This window comes from Calidris pugnax, unplaced genomic scaffold, assembly GCF_001431845.1.
Source record: "Calidris pugnax isolate Ruff unplaced genomic scaffold, ASM143184v1 scaffold81, whole genome shotgun sequence".
In the NCBI taxonomy this organism is placed as follows: domain Eukaryota; kingdom Metazoa; phylum Chordata; class Aves; order Charadriiformes; family Scolopacidae; genus Calidris; species Calidris pugnax.
The window spans coordinates 684,263-707,685 of NW_015090880.1; the positions used below are offsets into that span (position 1 = coordinate 684,263).

Sequence of the window (23,423 nt, forward strand, 5' to 3'; positions counted from 1 at the left end):
GTAGCTCTGGGCTACGCAGAAAGCTTCTTCCACCCCTGAGTCTGCAGCCTTGGTTTCAGCCTCGCTTGCTCAGCAGTTCTCCAGGCATTTGCTGTGTGCATTTCCTGTCCCAGAGAAACAAGAAGGTGCTTTGGGATGTGGGCAGAGGTAGAAGCTGAGGGTTTTTAATCATGAAAGGTGTGGGATTGATGTCAGGGAGAGCCCGGTTGCTTCTTATTCTGAACTCTCCTCCTGGCTCCACTTGTTCCTCTGCAAGTGAAGACCCAGCTATCCCAGGTGGGGTTTATTTCTCTCAGTACCTTGTAGTGGTGACATTTATTTATTGGCAAGGCATGGAAGTTACTGCCCTGGGGGGAAGGAAGAAGACAGAATGAATTTGACATCTTGGAGACGATGGAGGAGCGTATTGTGCGCTTTGGCTCCAGGATGGCTTCGTTTTACAGAAGAGGTGTTGGGGTGGTTTGGGGGTTGGAGTGTCTCGGTCGTGGGTCGCTTCAGGGGAGTGACTGGTGAAGACATGCTGAGGTCCTTCCTTTGGCTGTCACTGCTCCTGGCTCCTGCCCCCTGCTCAGTGTTAATGACTGCTGGAGATTGAGTGACGGCAAGACAGACAGATGATACCTAGAGGGGAATGGCACAGGGATGGGCTTGTTCCAGAAGGAGAAGAATGTGCTCCTATTTTTGAAGAACAGTGTTTTATAGAGTAGCTTCAGGAAATTTGCCGCCGCCTTTCAGTCCTGATGTGGCAAACAGCACAGCACACCTGTAACGTGGCACACAAAGAAGCTCTTTCTGCACCAATTCTGTGTCCTGGACAGAAGCTTTAGCCTGGCCTCGCAGCCCTGGTGCCACTGCCCTCCCCGAGGGCAGAGCAGGCACCCTGAGAGGGGACAGGGGACAGGAAAAGTGCCCAGTGCTTGGTGTGCCCAGTGCTTGGTGATGTGACGGTGTGCTTGCAAATAGGCTTGGCAGTCATCCCTAATTAATGCCAATTTGCACAATTTATTAAGCTTTTGGGAGCTTTTTGTTGCAAACATCATCTGTTAATGTTCTGAATAGTATTCGCTCTATTTTTTTCGCTTTATAGCAAGACTCTTCCTTTCCCTCATCTTTCCTTTCTTTTCCTGTTGCTGTTGGTGCCTTTCGATTAGGGAAATACAGATTGATTCTGTGATAGATTTTGCGCCTTGTTCCCATCAAAAATCTGACCTCAAAGGCACACAGGTGTGTGCTGTGTAATAGGTGTCGCAGCCTGAGCAGACTGAAGGAGCCTCCTTCCTCCGAGAAGCCCCGCTCAGTAAGTGCCCCCCTGCTGGTTTTGCTGGGGGTGCTGCTGCACGCATGGCAGGGCCCGCAGTGCCCATCCGTCCCCATGGAGGTGATGGGAAGCGGGGCTGCTGGGAGGGCTGGGTTCTGCTCTCGGGCACGGAGGGCTTACATGGAAACGTTCCCCAAATCCGCGTGAGAAATGGATGGATAGAAAAGGCACTTTGTTTGCAGAGGTTCATTCAGGGGTGTGCCTGCATTCTCCAGTGATTGATGATTACTCCGTTAATTCCTCTGAATTACAGCCAGTTGAAACATTTCTGCGGAGTGAAAAAAGGCAAGTGCTTCAAGACACTTTGTTCCTCTGGCTTTCAGAACAGATAACTATTGTTGTAGGGCTTTATCCAGTCCTTATTTATTTGTTTTTTTAAAAAAAAGTCCTCTTAAGTAAAACCAAACTGAAGAAGTAGAGAGGCCAGTGAGCAATAACAGGGGATAAATGCATTCCTCAGAAATTTCCAAAGTGAACTATTATAAAGATTTCCGTCTTTGGACTGAAGCCAAATTTTGCTCAGACTGTTTGAACCAATGACAGCCCAGCTACGTGTTGTCAGTGGATTTTATTACCATTAGCAAATGTCAGAGAGTTTGATCCAGCATAATCAAGTAAGCATCTCTCCACTGATGTGGCTTATTCCGTGCTTCTGAGGGTGAGTGCTCTCAGGAAAGCTTTGGTACTCTTTGTCCACTTTCTGTAAAATAAAAGCCATAGGATTAACTGCCTACATAATACACTGAGCAGATATCAGCTTTAAAAAAGGAGTAGGGGCTGGAATGTGCTGCGGCTGCTGCAGGACGGTGCTGAGCCTCTTGGTGGGTCGGGGCAGGGCTCTGGCAACTCTGCAGGCAAAGGTGGCTACTGCAAGGGGTATCAGCATGGCCCTGGGGCAGGGCTGCGGGGGCTCCCAGGGGGCTGGCACCAAAAGCAGATGGCTCTAAGCCCCCTGTTCCTGCAGAAGGAAGCTGGTTTCTGATAGCAGCTGTGGGGTGTGTGCGCTGCCAGGGAGAGAAGTGAGCATGGCAGGGCCCGCAGTGCCCATCCGTCCCCATGGAGGTGATGGGAAGCGGGGCTGCTGGGAGGGCTGGGTTCTGCTCTCGGGCACGGAGGGCTTACATGGAAACGTTCCCCAAATCCGCGTGAGAAATGGATGGATAGAAAAGGCACTTTGTTTGCAGAGGTTCATTCAGGGGTGTGCCTGCATTCTCCAGTGATTGATGATTACTCCGTTAATTCCTCTGAATTACAGCCAGTTGAAACATTTCTGCGGAGTGAAAAAAGGCAAGTGCTTCAAGACACTTTGTTCCTCTGGCTTTCAGAACAGATAACTATTGTTGTAGGGCTTTATCCAGTCCTTATTTATTTGTTTTTTTAAAAAAAAGTCCTCTTAAGTAAAACCAAACTGAAGAAGTAGAGAGGCCAGTGAGCAATAACAGGGGATAAATGCATTCCTCAGAAATTTCCAAAGTGAACTATTATAAAGATTTCCGTCTTTGGACTGAAGCCAAATTTTGCTCAGACTGTTTGAACCAATGACAGCCCAGCTACGTGTTGTCAGTGGATTTTATTACCATTAGCAAATGTCAGAGAGTTTGATCCAGCATAATCAAGTAAGCATCTCTCCACTGATGTGGCTTATTCCGTGCTTCTGAGGGTGAGTGCTCTCAGGAAAGCTTTGGTACTCTTTGTCCACTTTCTGTAAAATAAAAGCCACAGGATTAACTGCCTACATAATACACTGAGCAGATATCAGCTTTAAAAAAGGAGTAGGGGCTGGAATGTGCTGCGGCTGCTGCAGGACGGTGCTGAGCCCCTTGGTGGGTCGGGGCAGGGCTCTGGCAACTCTGCAGGCAAAGGTGGCTACTGCAGGGGGTATCAGCATGGCCCTGGGGCAGGGCTGCGGGGGCTCCCAGGGGGCTGGCACCAAAAGCAGATGGCTCTAAGCCCCCTGTTCCTGCAGAAGGAAGCTGGTTTCTGATAGCAGCTGTGGGGTGTGTGCGCTGCCAGGGAGAGAAGTGAGCCTTACAGTGCTGACTCAGAACTGGTTCAGATTCAGTTCCCATGAAGACCAGTGGGAGACTGGAGCAGACGGGCTCAGGGGCCCCAATGGTTAACCCGTAAGTCAAGAGAATAAAAACCTCATTTTAAAGTCTGCACTGGAAAGCCAGGCAGTGCTCCATTTCCCCCTACCTAAAGCTTTTGAGAAGTAAAGTAGTTGTTGAGGAATGAACTAAATAATGCATAAACAGATATTTAAAAAAGACAATGTCTTTATTTGGTGTTTATACTAAATCTGAACGTACGTTTGAATTCACCAGTGGAAGAGCGCGGTCCCCAATTCTCCACTGGCACCTTAGTGCCAGACCAGTGGATCTAATCTGGAAGCAGGCTGTTGTTTTCCTCTCATAGTGGGCTACTGGGTCTGGAACAAGTCCCTCTGGTGCCGTGTTGCCTGGTCCTGAGGAAGTTTAATGATGTGCTTTCTGTCCATGTGTGCCAGAAATCGAGAACCCCACCGAGAGAGTGCACCAGATCCAGCAAATCATCATCACTCTGCCTCGGGCTGTCATCGTCGTCATGAGATATCTTTTTGCTTTTCTTAATCAGTAAGTCTTTTTTTTTCCTCATTTATGGAATTTTTCCTCGCCCTCCTTTTTTTCAGGGCTTCCTGTCTTTCTTGCATGAGTCCTTTTTGGTATTGCCAGGGAGAGTTGTATTTTGCCCCCTCACAGCCTCGCTGTGGCTGTGTTCAGGGAAGGTGTACAGCTCGGTGATGGTTGTTTTTTGGGTGCCGGGGGGTTTGCTGGTGGGAGGCTTTCCTGAGGGAATGGGGGGAGCTGGCACCACCCCTCCCTAACGCTGGTGCTTGCAGCTTGTCGCAGTACAGCGATGAGAACATGATGGATCCCTACAACCTGGCCATCTGCTTCGGGCCCACTCTGATGCACATTCCAGACGGGCAGGATCCGGTGTCCTGCCAAGCCCACGTCAATGAGGTCATCAAAACCATCATCATCAACCACGAGGGCATCTTCCCCAGCCACAGAGAGCTGGAAGGACCTGTCTACGAGAAGTGCATGACGGGAGGGGAGGAGTACTGGTAAGGAGCGGGGTAGCACTCCATGGGGTGCAGGACTTTGAGCCGGGTCCCCGTGGCAGGGTTGTCTTCTGGAGCCGCATGTTGAGAGTGAACCTGTGAGAAAGGCAGAGCTTTGGCGTGATTCCTGGTGGCCCGAGAGCTGACCTGAGCTCCCACCAGGGTAGGAGGAGGGATCTCGGGAGCAGATCCCCGAGGAGAGCTTTGGGGAAGGTCACACAATGTTCAGGGCAACTGAGCACAGCACCGGGGTGAATTTGCCCCTCTGTAGAAGGGGCAATAAATGCCTTTTAAAATTTATTCCTGTTAAATGTCACGAATTAGCTGTGCAAGTGATAAATATTTGATATGCTTGCGCTGTTTCATACTGGGTAAGAATCTCACTTCATATCAGGCTGCCCTTATGGTTCTTAGTTTTAAATATTCTTCGTAACACTAAGAGGATTTTACACATCTAACCAATTAGTCTCACATCAGTTTTGCTTTTCATTTTAGCCCTAGCTGGTGAAAGCAGAGGCAGTTTCACTGAGTTTTTCTTTCCATATTTTTCATGCTGACTCAGCGTTATAAACCTCAGTAAAATCTTCAGGAGAAAATTGTTTCCAATATGAATATTAATATCTATTAAAAAATCTTTTAGCTGCAGATTCACATAAGTATGAAAAACCAGAAATTGAGGTCAATTCTAACCAAATTCCTCCTAGGCTGGAATTTTGAAGTTAAGTCCCATGTTTCCATTATAACTTGCTAGTTGGATGAAATTCTGTAGCCCAAAGTTAAGCTGAACCTTCCAGTTCTTTTTGTTGTGTCAGCATTGGACAGATGAGGTTGCATTCACGGGGACGGGCCCAGCCGTGTGCGATTGCTTTGCATCGCAGCTGCTGGTGCACCATTCGCCCTCGTGGTACAGCCAGGGTAGGACAATCCACAAACTCCCCCACTCCAAGTGTAAGTGATGTTATGCCTTTGTCTGGAGGATGCTGGAATTCAGGTCCATTCAGGTCTGAGTTTTAAGAAACCAATATTTGTAACTGACTTGAACTGATTTTTGTGTGAGTTTAATACATTTCTGAGACCTAATCTTCCCTGACGCTGATCACCTGCCGCCATCCTCACTGGGGCAAGCAGAGGATAAAGTGCTAAAACTCACTTTGGATGACTGTGCAGAACATTTCAACCTGGTATCACCTTATATTTGTTTTGCCAGATCTGAGTAAGATGCATGAGCAACAGAACGTGATGTTCTGGGCCTGAAGGTCGTGGTGCGAGTGTCTGCTGTTCTCAAAGCAAGTTCATGGAACTGCTGTGATTTAAAATGACCATCTCAGTCCTGCAAGAACTAAAACCATAACTCTTTCAGGTGTCACTGGGGCCAGAATTTCTCTCAACAACTTACTTTGCTAAGTGCCTTGGGAACAGAAATCTCATTCTTTCTTTGAAAGCACGGTGTATTTTATTTCAGTGACAGCCCGCACAGCGAGCCAGGCACCATCGATGAAGTTGACCATGACAACGGCACGGAGCCACACACCAGTGACGAAGGTGAGCAGCAGAGTGGGGTCTGTGTTAGCAGAGCTGTGTGTGCAGGGGCGCAGCAGGCACTTCGCCCCTCCTCGGGTTAGAGCCTGGACTAGTGTCTGGCAGTCTGGTTGGGAACGACATTTTTGTGTACTTAGTAATAAGCAATAAATGTTGCGTATAGATTTTCCCCGTAGGGTGTGCATGGACCTTCACAGTCTCTGCCTAAATGGCAGGATGCAGGGGTTGGTTTTTTGGAGCTGTTCTATGAGACTCCGTTAATCCCACGTATTTTTTTCCTTCCCCTTGTCACCTGTGCTGACGTGCAGCCGTGCGATGGGGAGGACGTGCTGTGTGAAACGGCTCTCAGAGCCGGGGGGGATGGGGGTGACATGGGGGAGACGGGCTGTGTTCAGTGGGGTCCCTTGGATGCATTATGGGGAAACCAGTAAAGGTGGGGGCACTCTGAAGTGCGGGAGGTGTGTGTCTTTCAGCCGGTTCCATTACGCCGCGGCAGGAGGGCTGGCCCCGGTGGCTGGCACCGCGGGGAGGGGGGGAAAGGCACAGCTGGGCCAGGACGGCTCAGGACCTGCTTTCAGCTCCAGACAGGAGCCGACAGGACTGGAAGATGAAGGAGAGCAAGCTGCCATTTAGCCAATTTTATGCTTGGATGGTCACATTAATAGCTCTGATTGGAGTTTCCGGGTGATTAACTGTGGTGCAAGTGTGGAAAAGAAGGGCAGCTTTATTTTGTGAATTTACATACTACTCCTTCCCCTCTCCCTCACCCCACGCACCCTCCCTGCTGCGAAACTCAACGTTTTATCAGGCTGTGAGACCCCTCCTGGTTGCCCCCCCTCCAGAGCATTCCCCACTGGTCCACCCCAGTGCTCCCCAGCGCCCTGCGGCTCATAGTGCTGTGGGTGTGTATTTTAAACTGGGGAAAATCGCTTTGTTGAAGTGACCTGTCTGGGACCAGGGCAGGGTCCTGGTCCAGCATCTCCCATGTTGCCCTCTGGTGTGGGTTTTGTGGCTGGGCAGAGGGATGGGTCACATCCTGGTTGGTGCTGATGCCGAGCCTGTCGTTAGTGACGAGGCAGACAGAGCAGAGCAAGTTTCCATGTTTTAATGAGAACGTGACAGATCTGGAGGAACTGGGTGGATTTGCCCTGTTTAGCTTTGTCATCACCATCTGCCTGTCTCCAGGTGGTGGGATTTAAAACGATTGGTGTCTCAAATAATCAAGGTACATTAACCGCTTGCTTGCTGGCTCCCATAGTGGCCAGAGATAATTGGGTGGTGGCAGCTTTCCACCCAACTTTCCACCATTGCTTTTCCACCCCTGTCTCGGGGCACAGTGAGGTGGAGAGAAATGCTGTCGCTGCTTTGCAGTTGCTGCAGTGGGTTCTCTGGGATTCCCAGCTGGAAGCAGGTTTGCAGAAGGGCTGGACTCCTCCACAGGCTCCCCAGTACCAACCAGGCTCCTCTCTGGGTGCACATCCCACTGCGAGGCCCTTGGCCAGGAGCTCAAGGGTTCCTGGTATGCTCACCGCCTCCCAGAGGGAAGTCCTGCCTCAGCCCTCTTGAATTTCAGGCCATGAGCTCCCAGTTTGTGAATCCCTGGTATCTGGTAGAGCTTAAATTAGAGCAAGTGGGGAAGTGGTGAGGTAGGGTGCCGGTGTGAGATGGGGGGGGTGATGCAGAGCAGCCGCCTGGCCAGAGCCGGTGTCATCATGTCTGTGGGGATCCCCAAAGGAGGATTCGTTCCTCATCAATAATTCAGACTAAACTGTCTCCAGGATAAGGAAAGGAAGAGAAGGTAAAGCGGGGCTTTGATCACAGTGTCTGACACAGCTTGACAAGATCCCAGTCTGGAGGATAATGGGGTTCTGTAACCGAAGAAATCACTTTATAGGTAGAAAATGGGAGCGTGGGTGGTGATGAGATATGCACACAGGGAGATTTCAGCTACTCCCCATCTGGTTTGTAGCTTTTTGTAATTGCTGGTAGTTTGTGAGTCTGTGAGAAATTCCAGGAGGGCTGGAGGAACAAAAAGAAGTGATCAGTCTAAAAATAAGATGGTTTGTACTCAGCGTAAGATGCTCTTGGGAAGCTAGAGCAGCAGCGTTAGTGCTGTTCTGAGGAGATGCCTCTTTCTAGGATTTATTGTGATTGTTGAACTGAGCTTTCCTCTCTCTGTGCTTCTCTCTTTTACAGAAGTGGAGCAGATTGAAGCCATAGCGAAGTTTGACTACATCGGACGGTCTCCCCGAGAGCTCTCCTTTAAGAAAGGGGCCTCGCTCCTCCTGTACCATCGGGCATCAGAAGACTGGTGGGAAGGGAGGCACAACGGTGTGGATGGCCTCATACCCCACCAGTACATTGTGGTGCAAGACATGTGAGTCAAGTGGCGCCTGTTGATCTAGGTTGTTAAAATCACATTCTGACATGAAGTCTGTCTTCAGCCCCCTAAAATAGGTGACCAGATTTTCCCTGGTTGAATGGCTTTGCTGAGAAATCTGGGTGTGTTCACGTATCCCTCTCCATTTATTGCCTCACATTGTTTCTGGTTCAGGCTGGTAAAGCCAAGCACCAAACAGTGCACTTCAGTGTGCCTGAGCCCTGTCTGTCATTGACTGCTCGAGGTGGCACGACCCTTGCCCACTGTGTACACTGTCCTGGCATTGGTTGGTGCCACCTGGCCAGTGGGCACATCCCGGGTCCTTCACAAATGCCACTTCTGTTACAAGCACCATACTCGGATTCATTAAAATGGCAACTGCAGCGCAGGGGGATATGGAGACCTGGCGTTCGCTTTGCCCGAGCTCTGGGCACTCAGTGGTGGCCTCTGTCCAGCCCTTTGTTGACAAAGCCTGGAGCTGCTGGAGTGGGGAAGTTCAGGTCCCTCTCCTGGGGCAGAGCCCTGGTACTGAGGGGGTCTCCTTTCCTTTCCCTAGGGACGATGCCTTCTCCGACAGCCTGAGCCAGAAGGCGGACAGCGAGGCAAGCAGCGGGCCACTGCTGGATGATAAGGCCTCCTCCAAGAACGACATCCAATCTCCGACAGATCACATTGTGGACTATGGCTTTGGGGGAGTTATGGGCCGGTAGGGACACTCTCCTTTTCCTATGAACACTGAGGCGGCCGCTGTCACGTGCGGGGAGAGTCGGTGTGTGGTGTAGGGCAGGGCAGAAGGGAAGGCTCCAGTAGGCACTGCAGAGTAATATGAGCATGCAGGGGGTTTTCGTGTGCCTTGCTAACATAGATCTTAACAAGTAAAAAGGCAGAATTGCTGTCTCTTTCTTGGCGCTGGCTAAACTGTCTGTCTTCCCTCTTGCCTTAGTCTTCTGGAGCTGAGAGGCTGGGGTTCGGTTTGATCTGAACTCTCAGAGCTGAGCAGTTGTCTTGCAGCATGCGACCAGACGCTTTCGATCTGACGGACGGTGACCTAGTCTTGTGATGGATTCTTTGCAGAGTGAGATTGAGGTCTGACGGTGCCGCTATCCCTCGCCGTCGAAGCGGGGGGGACACCCACAGCCCGCCCCGAGGGATGGGTCCCGGCATAGACACTCCTCCTCGAGCAGCGGCCTGCCCTAGCAGCCCTCACAAAATACCTCTTAACAGGGGCAGGATTGAGAGTCCCGAAAAGCGCAGAATGGCGACATTCGGCAGTGCAGGCAGCATCAATTTCCCAGACAGGAAGGCCTTGTCTGATGGCCACCCGCTGAGATCAACCTGTGGATCGACTAGACACAGTAGTCTCGGAGATCAGAAATCTCTAGAAGCAGAGGCGCTGGCTGAGGTAAGAGGGTTGTGAAGCGGCTCTCGGTCCCCAGGGATCGAGGGGCTGAAAGAAAAGTCACCGGGGTAGCGCCGCAGAGCCCCTTCCATCTCAACACACTTCAGAATTACAGTGCTGCTGTAGCTGCCACGGTTTAAAGGTAAAAATGAGCAGCCAACAGATTGCCTGCTTTTCCAGCTGTACCGCTTGGTCTGATAAAAGATGCTGCCTCCCTCCACAAACCTTGTTTCTTTGGAACCGTAGACAGAAACGTTCGATCCACCACCGAGATGTGCTGGCAGCTCTAAGCTCCCACAGGGAGGGAAACACATTATCTTCATCTGACGCTCCGTAAGGAGCTTAAGAGGAGAAAACTGGATTTGCTAAATCAGAATCTGACTGATGCTCAGTGTTTGGAGGATAGTACTTCACATTTGTTACTGGCTGTATGTAGCTGGGTCCTCAACATGTTCGCCTGATTCCAGTACAGCCCCTCCAGCCATGCAGTGTCATTACCAGCATCACACTAGGCCATCGCTTCCACGCTGCTGGTTAAATTCCCAGTACCCCCAGCACCGCCTCCGGTGGGAGCAGAGCTGTGGGGCGGTGGGTGATGCCCAGGTGGAGCAGCAGCCCCTGTGCCACAGGGTTTGGCAGGCTCTTACATGTCCCATCAGCTGCTTTCAGTGGGGTAATTAACGATGATTGCAGGAAGGAAGAACTCTTACTGTCCTGTTTGCTTTCCCACCAGCTGTGCTCCTTGTTCTCTCGCTCTGCAGCACGCTCCCCAGCTTCTCTGTCCATCGAGAGCTTGCCTTTGGTGTCATCAGTTTACACAGCTATGATGGTAGCACAGCGCCTGCCCTCAGCAATGGCTGCAGCTGGGCCACCACGTCGGCTTGGGACGGGGTGACAGCGTGGACGATGTCCCCAGGCTGGGCTGGTGGGCGTAGGTGGCACCCTGGGGCTGTGTTCCCCAGGGGCGGTGCAGGGCTGGGGGTCCAGGACCCTCCGGAGGGACCAGTGAATGGTGAGGACAGAGCGTGATAGGCACAGTTTTCTTGGCTTTTATGCTTTTGGGTTATTTTTTTAAGCCTTGGAGAAGATTCTCGTTCAGCTGGTAGGACTGCTGGACAGAGTATTTTCACTCATTATCTGAACCACTTAATAGAATTAATTGGAGCTAACTTGATAATTATTTCCCTTCTGCTGATTCTCTGAACATTATCTGAGGCTCATCGAGTGTTTTGTGCACATTATAAAATTAAGGACTCATCTACACAAGGACAGTAAGGAGAGTTAACGAGAGCTACTTTTTAAATGATTGACTCCGTTGCCTTCAGTCACTTTTCAGATTGTCTCTTTCTGAGTTAGTGGCCTTAATTCAGGATTTAAGTGAAGGCAAACTAGGACCTCTCTGTTTCTGAAGATGATCACCGTTGCAGTTGCAGGCAACTTTCAGTTGATCCGGGTTCACTTTCTAGAGGGTCTCCTCAGATGGGCCCATGCAGGCCATGCCTAGGAGATGTGACCTGAGGTGGGAGGTGAAGGTTGGGGCCAGTGTCCCCTCAGCTGCCTCCCCGTGCACAGGGAGAGGCCTCCTCCCTGCCTCTCTTCTGTTTATGGTGAGCTGCCATCGTGCTACTCACTCCAGACACGTCCCTGTGCCTTTCTGTCCCCACACCTGCCATTGCCCCGCAGGCACAGGGACAGCAGAGTCCCCTTCAGTGGGTGGAGGCTGCAGAGCGGCACCTTTTGGGAAAGACCAGCCGCAGCGCTGGGTGAGGGTGCGGAGATGACCTGTCCCGGTGGAGCTGTGGACAGGCTGGTGGTCACCCCATCACTCGTGGTGCTTGGGGTTTGCTACCTGTGGAGCTGGTAACCAAACTCCTGTTGTCTTGGGAGATGTGGGGTGCCTCTGTGTGGCCAGAGTTTGGGGTTTACATCTTCTCCTGAAGGTCCTGCTTTGCCTGGAGGCTCTGTCTTAGGTCAGAGACCCCCTTGCACACACACGTGCCAGGGCAGGGTGCCATGGGGTGGGTGTGGGAGAGTGGGGCCGTGCTGTGGCACGGTGCTGACATCCCTTTGTTGGTGGCATTCACAGGACATCGAGAAGACCATGAGCACGGCGCTGAATGAGCTGCGGGAGCTGGAGAGGCAGAACACAGCCAAGCAGGCCCCCGACGTGGTCCTGGACACGCTGGAGCCCATGAAGAACCCCCCGATGGGCGCCGCCAACTCAGAGCCCACCAGCCCCCTCCACACCATCCTCATCCGGGACCCCGACGCTGCCATGCGGCGCAGCAGCAGCTCCACCACCGAGATGATGACCACCTTCAAGCCGGCGCTGTCGGCCCGGCTGGCTGGGGCCCAGCTGCGGCCCCCGCCGATGCGGCCGGTGCGGCCGGTGGTGCAGCACCGCTCCAGCAGCAGCAGCAGCTCGGGGGTGGGCAGCCCCGCCGTCACCCCCACCGAGAAGCTCTTCCCCAGCAGCTCGGCAGACAAATCGGGCACCATGTAGGCTGGGGTGGCGCCTGGACGGCAGGAGCAGGGCCGGTGGCTTGGCACCACGCGGGGCCAAAGCCCTGCTCAAGAGGAAGCCCTCCAGAAGGGGAACAAGCACGTGGCCGAGGCCTGATGGCCGGTTGTACATACGTGTATGTGTATGTACATACGTGTGCACACACACCCCCATCCATGCAGAAACACTTCCCACGCTTGCAGTCCTATGGCAGGAGGAGATGGTGGGTCTACATGTCGGCACTGGAGAATACATGCTATATCTAGAAGTATATATTAAAAAAAAAAGTGTACAGAATTCGGTGACTTTTTAAAAAAAGTAGATTTACCTCAGAAACTGGCTCTGAAATGTCCTCTCTAGAGACATTGGGATTTTCCCGGGCTATTTGTGTGTGTGTGTGTGTGGAGGTACGTAGCGGCTGTGTGTCGAGCAATACAAGGCCCATCCTGGAGTTCATTTTCTGCACCTCTCAGCATTTGGGAAAAAAAAAACAAAGGGAGCAGGGGGAAGACAAGACACGGTGGGTTTGGTTTGGTTCACTGCTGGCCTGCAGAGAAGAACTGCCGGTGTGTGGGACAGAGGAGGAGGCAGCTCCGTGACGCCCCGGCCAGTGTCCCCCAGGGGAGCAGGGACAGAGGAGAAGGCAGCTCCCTCGGCTGCTGGGGAGGACACAGAACTTGGGGTTTCTTGAAGATTTCAGAGTGACCAAGGACTAGTGACAAACCTGTGGCAAAGCATAAATAGAGTAACTTACCCAGTTTCGAGATGCTTCATTTCCCTTTCCCCACACACTTCTTTTTTTTAGTTTTTTTTTTTTTTTTTAAAAGAAACAACTAATGTTCTCTCGACCGCTGGGACTAAAGAGGTGAGGAGGCTTTGGTACAACAACGTCCCTTTTTTTGAAGTTGCACAGCAGTACACGAGGGTCTTGATTCAGATTGTGTCTTCTTGCATGAAAAGCATGAGCCATATTTGACCATATCAGATGCGGAACCGATCTGATGGGGTGATATTTTGCACTTTCTGTACTGTACTATATAATACAACAGTTTGAGTTTATGCAAAAGAATCTACATTTTGTTTTTCCTCTGAACATGTAACCCAGAGAAAAAATATGCAGAAAGAGCTGGGGATTGCATGGTACTTTGTCTGATAATCGAGTCTCTTCTGTGAGCCCTGAATTCAAGACACTCTGTGCTTCTCCTGCAGGTTATTTTTTTTCTCCTTGTACAGATTTCCATGCAATGACCCGTGGTTTAATCCGGTCGCTTCCACATGATCTCGTCCAGCCCTGGCCGTGGTGAGTCTCTGGGCTGCAGAGAGGAGCCACGCTAAGGCTCCTGAACGTCCATCCTGTCCTGCCCCCACCCGGGGTCCCTGCCGCTGTCTGTCCCTGGGCACAGCAGCCCCCGAGCCCTCCTGCCCCTGCCCAGGGCTGCTTTGTGTCCCCCCATCATCTCCTCTGGCCGGGCAGCGCGTACCTCCCCGGGCCGGGCACGCACCCGGTGTCACACGCGTGTCCCCGAGCCCCTGCATGTGTCCCCCCGCTCCGCCCGGGCTGTGTATATATCGCTGTTCTTGCTTCAACGCTGGGAAGTAACTGTTAACATGTTAAACTGTACAAAAAAATAGGCTAAGAGTAGATGAAAGCCAACGCCACTCACCAAATCTTTGCACTTAGTAGGTAGCTCAATGTAAAAATAAAACCCAATAATAATGATAATAATAATAACAAAAAAAGGAATAAACCCCCCCGAGCCGCAAAGCTAACCTTTCTGTGTGCAGTGGGGGAGAAGTACTGTCTGTAGTGATGCTGTCATTGTTCCTCCCTGTAACGCTGTGAGGGGAAGTGGTGTTTATGTACTTGTCTGTTAACATTGTTGACATTTGTAATTACCACAATTAGTTCCTATTGATGTTTATTTTTTTTCTCCATAGTTTTCCCCCCCTTTCCTGCCTCGGGCCAGCCCTGAGGTCAGCGCCTCTGCGGTGAGGGGCAGCAGATGTTCAAACAGGCTGTGGGTCTGGGCAGCAATGAACCAGCAAATGTGCTTTCAGGGGGAGGGGAGGAACCCATTTGGCACCAGAGCTCTGGATTCGTTGCCAGTAATTAGGTTTTTTTTTTCCCATTTAGTTCCTGGAGAACATTCACTTTGCCAGTCTTCTGGTTTTTTTATATACTTTCAAAGATGACTTGATAGCAAAACCATGCTTATTAGGTTGTTTTTTTTTTCCTCCCCTCTTACTTTTGAAGGTACGGTACAAGTTCCAGTGTCTTTCTATTAAATTATTGCCTTTCATTTTCCTTTGTTTTGTTTTGTTGTGGGTTTTTAATACAATTGTTTTCTTATCTTTAAGTGCCTTTTTGAGCACCAGAACAAATGCTTGGAGTGATGTCCTAGGAGCTGTGCGCATCATGATTTCCTTTGTGCAGTTGTGCTGGGGGTGATTGCTTTTAGAGTCCTTTTTAATTTTTTTTTTTTAAAGAAAAAAGAAAACCAAGGCGTTTTGTTGAAGAATAAACTACCCCTTTTTAATACGGTCTTCAAATTGTAGTTGTAACTACTGTAAATTTAAGGGAAGAAGTGTATTTTTCTGTAAGCTGACTTGGCACAGAATGGGAGCAGGCACGTTGTAGGAGGGTTGTAACTGGAACCTGCTGGTGTTTGAGGGTGCCTGTGCCCCCATCCTCCATCCCTCTCCACGGGTGCACAGCCTGTGGGCCGTGGAGCCGGCAGCGTGGGGGGAGACCCCGGGGGGGCTGGGGCAGCCATGAGGGGGGCATCTTCCCGGAGCAGTAGTTTCTCTGCTGTGCAGAGCGAGGGCCCACCTTGGGCTCGGCTCCTGCAGACCCCCAGCTCCCCACTGACCTGCCCCGTCCCATCCCGTCCCCTCTGGTGGTGCCACGGCCACCTCGGCAGGGACCTCTTGGCGTCGCCGAAGCGATGGCACCTGTGGCCGTTGCCCCTCTGTACAGGTCCATCAGCAGCACGCTGGTCCCCGCGGCGGTGGGGACAGAGCATGTTCTTCCTTAGGCTGAAGTCCCAGGGCAGGGGCTTGGAACTTGATGATCTTTAAGGTCCCTTCCACCTCTGACCATTCCATGATGCTCTAAGTCCCCGCGGCAGGCGGTGTTTGTGCACCCCGGGTGTGCAGTGTCACAGTGATGGTGTGGTTTTCACGGAGCAGCAGGAGATGTCCCGGGGCCGATCCGGGACGCCTCAGTGGTGGGGATGGGTTTGGCTCCGCCGGGAAGCCGAGGGAAGGGCTGGCTGCCCACCCTGTGTGACGGTCCTCCTCCTCCTCCGGTGTTGTCTCTGTAACGTGTGGTGAGATGCCGTGCAGCTGGCGTGTCCCAGTGGCTCCTCTGTCCTGTACGCTGGTGGTGCCGTGTAGATGAAGCCACTGGTCGGGTGTGGACTCATCCCATTGAATAAAACTGCTTAACTTTTCTCAAAAACACCGGCTGTGGTTTCAGAGTATTTGGGGCTCCGGGAGCTGTGTGGGCCCTCACCCCTTCCCGCACCCGTCCCTGTGGCTTCCCCTCCCTGGTCCCCCCAGCCCCTGGGTGCAGGAACCGCTTCCAGCTCTCGGTGCCTGTGCCGTCCTCAGGCAATTAAATCCCTGTGCAAACCTCAGGCAATTAAATCCCTGTGCAAACCTCCTGGCACTTCTCGCCTTAAGACCCTTCCTCACTTCCCACAGGGAAAGGCTGCCTCGGGGGGCAATGGGGCTCAGGGAGGATGGTGGCCTCCACCTCACCTTCACCTCTGCCTGTGGGAACTGCCCAAGGATTGGATTTGTATTGCTCTCTAGGCTTGCTTTGCCTTTTCAGAAGCTGATTACATGCCCTCTAATTGTCAGTGGAGGGAGAGGGGACCACGATGCGGTGCTCCCGCATCCCTCCAGCCCCTGGCAGCGTGAGCCCATTCACACTCTGCAGGGACGGGATCCCCCACGGCTCCCTTGTTCTCACAGCAAAGGGTGTTCTTCCTCAGGGCTCATTCCTCCTCTCCATCACCGGTTCCCCTCCCAAGGAGGGGTCTACCTGCTCCCTCCCCCCTGGATGTGGCTCCCTGGGGCAGCCCCTCCGGGACCAGGGGGGCCGGTGCCTCCATCCTCTGCTCACGGTGGTTCCGCAGCGCCTCGCAGCACAGTGGCCTTAACCCGTGAGATTTATTACCAGATAAAGCAAAGCAGCAGAATTAAGCAGTTCTCTGAAGGCACACGCACTGCTGGCTTCACCAAAAGTCTGTCCTGCGTCCCAGTTCTCCTGCTGAGAAGGTCCCTGCAGAGACACCGGTACTGAGTGAGCCAAACAGCCTCTGTCTGGGAGTAAACGTCAATGTTATCACTACATTGATAATTGATTTCCAATTAAAAGTCCCTGTTCCCAGCACTCCAAACTAATACCACCTGGTGTTCAGCTCATTATCCTGTCTTCTCCTGACACCAAGGCTTTTAGTGCCGTAACTGGGATATTAAATGAGCACTGGGAGCCGTGTCCTTCATGGTCCCAGCAGGAGCTGCCCTCCCAGGTGAGTGTGTGCCGCCATCCACGGGGCACCTTGGCACCAAACAACGAGTTTCATGCTGGGGAATGAGATATTTGTAATGAAAAATAAAGGGCAAGGTCCCTAAAGGGAGCTGAGGAGGGAACCAGTCTGACAGGACACAGCTCTGCCTTGTCACCCCTTGGGTGGCCATCGCAAATCACCCAATTCTGGCTAAACCTTGGCTTGGAAAGAGTCTTGAGAAGCTTCACACCTCATTTTATTTGTCTCTTTGGAAACCTACAGGAACCAGACTAAATACCTGGAAGAATCTGCCTTTGCAGGTGGCAGTTGTTGCACAGAGGGAGTGACAAGAACACACAGAATTAAAAAAAAAACAAACAAAAAACCCCAAAGCACAGAACAGGAACCGCAGGGGCTGCTGGTTTGACCACCTCAACCCACCCCTGACGCGTGGCCACTGAAGGGACTGAGCGGGCAACGTGTCACCAGGGGTTTGCTGGCAACCGGGACAGGGAGGGGGCTGGCTCGGCCACAGCTGGGACCCCACCTGCGTCTCCAGAGGGCAGCGGCCCACCTGGCCTTTATTATAGTTAATTAAGTTAATTAGTGCAGCTTTGGGCACAGCCCCAGCAGAGGGGAGGGCAGAGTGGGCTCCAGGCTACCAGTACCACCCTCGGTCTGTGGCTGCTGACCACCCTCTCCCCGGCACCAGCAGCCCCGAGTGCCCGCTCTGGGTGTCACCGCGGGGGATGCTCCTGGGCACCTTCCCTGGGGAAACCCCCCGGGGGGGCTTCTGCGGGACCCGGACCGGGCTCTCGGGCAGGTCGAGTGTGTGTAAAGGTGTGAGGCTCACACACTCCTTGCACGCTCGGCGGCACGGGTGGGTGTGCTAGCGTGGGCTGTGCCGTGGCACGCCGTTCCGAAGCCCGCCGTGCTGCTGTTGTCGGTGGGTGCGTGCCCGGGCACCCCCAAAGCCCCACGCGCGCCCGCGGGCTGCCGTGTGCGGCCACCAGGTGGCGACCGAGCCCCGCGCATGGGGCCGGGGGCGAGCGCGGCATCGGGCGGGCGAGCGTGGGGCTGCGGCGCTGCTGGCCCCGGGGGCGGGGGCGGTGGCCACAGGAACGGGCTGTGCCCGGGGCCCTGCGCGGTCCGCTCCAGGGACCGGGTGTCCCGGGGGAAGGTGCTGGAAGAGATGGGTGTTCATAGAGTCACAGGCTGGTTCGGGTTGGAAGGGACCTTAGAGCCCCCCCAGTCCCACCCCCTGCCCTGGGCAGGGACACCTCCCACCAGCCCAGGTTGCTCCAAGCCCCCTCCCCAAGGTCTCCCCGGAGCCTTCTCTTCTCCAGGCTGAACCCCCCAACTCTCTCAGCCCCCCCTCCCAGCAGAGGGGCTCCAGCCCTCCCAGCATCTCCGGGGCCTCCTCTGGCCCCGCTCCAACAGCTCCGTGTCCTTCTGCTGTTGGTGGCCCCAGAGCTGGAGCAGACAGGCAGAGTCCTCCCCCTGGCCCTGCTGGCCACGCTGCTGGGGATGTGTGGAGCTTTCTAAGCTATTATAATTGACAATTGCTGTTAATTGACAGCCACAGAGCAGCTTGCCTTCAGAAAGAGTCCATAACTCTCTAAACAAATATCTGTATAATTGGTAGCTGGATGATGCTTCTGAGCGTGAAGGTCTGTGTTCTTATCGGTGTGATGCACCTGTGGTCAGTCTCTTTAATAATTCATGTGTGGTGCTAAGTGCTTCTTGGGCAACGTTGTGTTCAGCTGGAGCACCAGCCTCCTCCTGCCCGGATAACACACAGGTGCTGTGTGTGTCGCGGCGCCGTGGGGCCCTCGTGTCAGGCTGGCACGTGCCCATATCGGTGTGATGAGCTCTGTCCGGCCAGTGCTGGGTTTGCAGGAGGAGGGATGATGCTGAGGCCGTCAGAGGAGCCTGCAGGGTCCCTCCCTCCCCAGCTGCTCCGTGGGGCAGGGCTGGTACCGATGCGCTAATTGGGTGATTGTGTGGGTCCCTGGGACACCTGCCCACGTGTGAGCACTGGGTGCCCCTCTGAAACACCGAGTGCCCACACCTGGGCACGCTTCTGCTTCTGCTTACCTGAGAACTTAGACCTGAGTCATTTCTCTCCAACAGGGCTGGTTACCTGGTTGAAGCAGTAACAATCATTAACTTTAAGTATAAACAATAAATTGGGTGTATTACTTAATTTCTATGGGGCAAATGCAGCATTTGCATTTAAATTAACTTTCCTCCCTACTGCTCAGTGACGTACGTGTGGGTTTCCCTCTGAAGTGAAGAACACACACAAATGTGTGTGAGTATTCCCAGTCTGGCGTGTCGGAGCCATCACTGGGCAGAGCTGCTGTGCCCCTCACACCATGGGGCTTTGGAGACAAGCCACACGATAAAATAGGAGGGGGAGGTACAATCACAGTATCTATGTCTTCCTTATTTTTTATCAGCAGGGACCATTAAGGAAGAATTTGCTGTATTTTTGGGAGTGCATCCCTTCAGTCTCTCTCCTGCCTGAAGCTGGTGACGCCTTTATCTGAGGGAGGCAAGGCTTTAGGTCAAGGTTTCAAAGTGCTTTACAAATGAGCTGAAGATGGGTATTTCTGCCCACACCGTATTGTAGAACCATTCAGGGGTTCCCGTTACTGAGATCTCTACAAATGTGTTATAAGAGATATTTCTCCCCCAAGATTTCTGCCAGAAAAGGAGAGGGGAGGGAACTGGAGGCAAACTCACCCCGTGGGTATCGCTTGCCTCTTGGCGTTTATTTGTGCCTTTAACTTGGTTTACTGCCCTGCTACTAACCCAAAAGGACATCAGAATATATATTTATGGCCCATGCATTGCACTGTAATTATCTGCCAGGTCCACTGAGCACCGCCCCGTGAATCTAACAGCGTATGCAAATCCAAGGAGAGATGATTTGCATGCTGATTTGCATTCATGTACACGGTTGTGTTTCTGGATGCAAATTGCGTGGCACAAAGATGTGGCCCGGAGGGGGGCACAGGGAGCAGACGTGGCTCTGCACTGCGCTGCCCCACAGCCCGAGGGGCTGCACTGCACTGCCCCACTTTTGCCATAAGTTTTTTCTCAGTGTTTCTTGATACTGAGGTTTGGGTATTTCATTAGATGTGAAAATCAGCAAAGACCATACAAAGGGCGTGATAGTGAACACATGATTTGTAAAGAATTTTTGCTCAGACTCTAAATCTTATCCAAGCCAGTTATTACAGCTGAAACTCACTGCCCTTGTCCCCAAGATCGGAAATTTGATGCATTTTCAGCGGAACTAACTCAAACAATGGTGCCAACGGAGGAACGAAGCTGATCTGTAATCTGAGAGCGGAACTTAATATATTTTTTATTTTTTAAAGAGGTTGCTCTGACTGAAGAAGCCCGTCCTTTGTGAAATATGTGCATCGTGGCACATTATCTCTGCTGCAATATTTTTTTCATAGGAAATTTGATGATCACGTTATCTTGAGCGACAGTGTGCAGAGGGGCCAGGGACTCTTGCCTGGCTGAGCAGGAACAAATGCAGTGTTTCAGGGAGCACGTGTGGCTCTGCCTTTGATTTGCAAGGGACCCCATTTGTGTCTCAGACACTATCGACTGGGAAAGCAGCTCCCATCGATTCCTCCTTGAGGAGTCTTTTGTTTTCTTCTTTTCAGTAGGTGGTGTTTCCTTGCAAAGCACCGACTTCTCCCCAGCTACACCAGACCTGCCTGAGGTGGGGGGAGTGGAGCCGTGTGGTCAATCTGCTTTCAGTGTGAGAGCATCAAGGAGTGAGGTCTTAATTAGGTTTACATGTGATGTGTGCATCATTACTGTTTTTAAGATGGCTCTCCCAGGGATGCAGGGAAGAGCAGGATGGCTCCAAAGGCTGCAGGGCAGCGGGAGAGGCAGGGCAGCTGGGCCATCCTGCCTTCTCTTCTTCTGCTATTTCACTTTCTTTTCTGCCTGTCCCATCATTATGTCCTTACCTTTCATGAGAGGATCATCCACAGAAAGCCACAAAGGTACGTTTATGGACATGATGAAAGGAGCAGGAGATTTCAATTGCAGACTAGAATAAACGCAGAAGAACTTGTGCCCAGGAGTGTGTCTCTGTCATCTTCCCGTTGGTCTCACAATTGCTGGTCTTGGCTTTCTCTTGTTCCTACTGTCCGTCCCCTCTCCCCACACCCTCCCCTCCTGGCAGGGAAGCTGCCCCCCAGCCCCCTGCCCTGTGTGATGGTGCTGTGCTCTGCTCTGGGCTGGGGCTCCCAGGCCCCTTCTGTGGCCAGGGATGGGGTTGGTGTTGGGGTGCTGGGGGGTGCCTGGTCTCTCTGGTGGGACCTGCCGGTGTCTGGGGCAGCCGAGCCGTGCCCCGGCACAGCCCCTGCACCCCCCAGCACACTGTCACCCTACAGAGGTGTTGCCCAACACTGGGGGTACCAGTGCTCACCCCACTGAATTAACAGCACCCGTTCAATAACGGGGTGAGAGGGATTTGGGGGTGTGTGTGGATAACGTCCCACCTGTGAAGGGCCAGGTCTGCAGCAGGGTGGGAGCTCACAGCATCCCCAGCTGCCTTCTGCACCCCCAGACACCAAAGCCCACGTCCTCGCTGCCGTTCAGTCTTCAGGTGGGGAGGCTGGGACCTCCCTCTGCCCACCCGCTTGGGGGAACCCCCTGGGGCTGCTGTCTGATATTATTTCAGAGCAGGTCTTTTCTTCTCTGGAAAACCAAGATAAAAATCTGTTTTTCACCTTCTGGAACCGCTTTGGGCTTGGCCTCTTTGGGTGCTGGTGGGATGCACAAGGCAGAGACCCCGGTGGCATCACAGCCACATCTGGGTCTGGGGGCGACCGGGACCCTTCATCTCCTGATCCGGCTTTGTAACGCTGAGGGCAGGTAACTTCTTCTCATGGAAAATTGTTTCAGTGCAAACCCAGACGACTACAAAGGAAAACACCGAACTACCTGGCCCTGCTCCTCACTGGTGAAGAGAAACAGCCCTGCGCTTATTTTTTAACTTTGCAAATGCTTCTGGAAAGGCTCTGCTGGTGCTGCCAGGAGGCTGTGCCCCGACCTCCCGGCCCAGCCCCAGTGGGGACCTGGCACTTGGACATGAGACCACTCTGAAGTGCTGACATGAAGCCTTGGCCTCTTCCAATCGTCTTCAGGATAATTAATTGTCAAGAAATGCTCAGAGGATAATTTGCCTTTTATTTAGGTGGATCCAATAATTCAATACTTGGGTGGATCCCACAGCCACTCACTGTCTGTGCTCTAAAGATGCACCTCAGGGCACTCTGTCACTTGTCGTGCCTATAGCTAATGAATCAAAAAATGACATAGAAGTGAAATGTAAGGGAAATGGTGGCAGAATTTAGAGTGATTAATGCTTTGAACCTGGCCCTGAAGTGCATCGAGTGCTTTCGCAGTCTTGCTGACTGAATGAAATAATCCAAATTAGTAGTACATTTTAATTTTTTTATTCCTGTGTAAAGATATTGAAGTGCTTTTAGCAAATGAGGTAAAGATTTTCCATCCACGTTACAACAGGAATGGAGCACGGTGCCACGGCATGCCCAAAGCCTGCAGCCAGCTCACGGCCTGGGGCTGTGTGTGGCTGTATCCCCCCCTCCAGCCTCTCCTGTAGCCCCCCCGAGTCTGACTGCCCTGGACGTTAGTGCTTCTGGTCACCGTGGCCACCTGCACACAGCCACGGGCCACGCTGCGGGGCCAGCAACACCCTGGGGTGGGGGTCCATCCCTTGGAGAGGGGAGCATCTCCTGGGGAGAGCCAGGGCCCCGTGGGATGGTGTGGGGATGCCCGGGCGGGGGGTCCTCACCCCGGGCACCCCAGCTGGGAGGGGTGTTGCTGCTGTGCAGGGCCGTGGGTCTCTGCGCTCATATGTATAAAGTATATATTAATTGCTAAGGGTGTACATTAAATGCCCCCTCATCACTTGTGGCTGGACCACATCCACCTGGGGCCATTCAGGGTGTTTTTTCCTCCCTGATGCCCCCTCTCCGTGGCAGACTCAGCGTCCAGGGCTGTCTGTGGCCTCGGTGGGGCTGTGGTGGAGCCAGCAGAGCCTGAGTCCCCAGCGGATGTGTGTGAGTTTTGGAGACATTCCCTGCCAGCATATGCTTAATTTCCTGTGGAGAGGGGAAGGGCTTTGCCAGCTGAGATTGATTCTTGAAGCTGGCAAAGCCTTTTTTAAAGAGTGGATTCCCCTGGGTCTGCCTGGTGATAGCTCCTCGGCGTGGGGGAAACTGGCACCAGTGAGTGCCGCTGCGGTATGTGCTGGGCTCAAGTGCATTCTGGTTTTAGTTTTAATATTTTTGTTTGAATGTCTGCCTTGCTGCTCCAGCACGTCACCAGATCTCACCACGTTCTCCCATCTCCCCGCAGCCCTTCCCTCGGCTGGCCAGGGTTGGGCTGGGGTGCTGGGAGCGATGCTGCTGCTGTGGGAGGTCCCTGTACCCACAGAACCCTCCTCTGAGGGGTGTCCGAGAGGTAGGAGGGGGTCTGGCAGAGCCACTGTCCATGTGCCCGAGACACCCACGGGACGGGTTTCAGAGTTGGAGTGAATCTGCCGAAGCCCCTGGGCCAGGGCGTGTGTGCTGTGCCTCAGCTGGCTGCTGCAGCAGAGGGA

At 52.9% G+C, this 23,423-nt stretch overlaps 1 protein-coding gene across 1 annotated transcript in view; it reads left to right on the forward strand.

Moving 5' to 3' along the window:
- SRGAP3 (SLIT-ROBO Rho GTPase activating protein 3) overlaps positions 1–15,702 on the forward strand; it is a 124,870-nt gene extending 109,168 nt beyond the window's left edge. Inside the window, exons 17-23 of the mRNA XM_014946628.1 lie at positions 3,825–3,930; positions 4,197–4,424; positions 5,884–5,963; positions 8,157–8,337; positions 8,897–9,046; positions 9,415–9,742; positions 11,826–15,702. Coding sequence (XP_014802114.1) covers positions 3,825–3,930; positions 4,197–4,424; positions 5,884–5,963; positions 8,157–8,337; positions 8,897–9,046; positions 9,415–9,742; positions 11,826–12,242 — 1,490 coding nt within the window. The 3' untranslated portion in view covers positions 12,243–15,702. The remainder of the gene's footprint in view (positions 1–3,824; positions 3,931–4,196; positions 4,425–5,883; positions 5,964–8,156; positions 8,338–8,896; positions 9,047–9,414; positions 9,743–11,825) is intronic.
- The last annotated feature ends 7,721 nt before the right edge of the window (positions 15,703–23,423 follow it).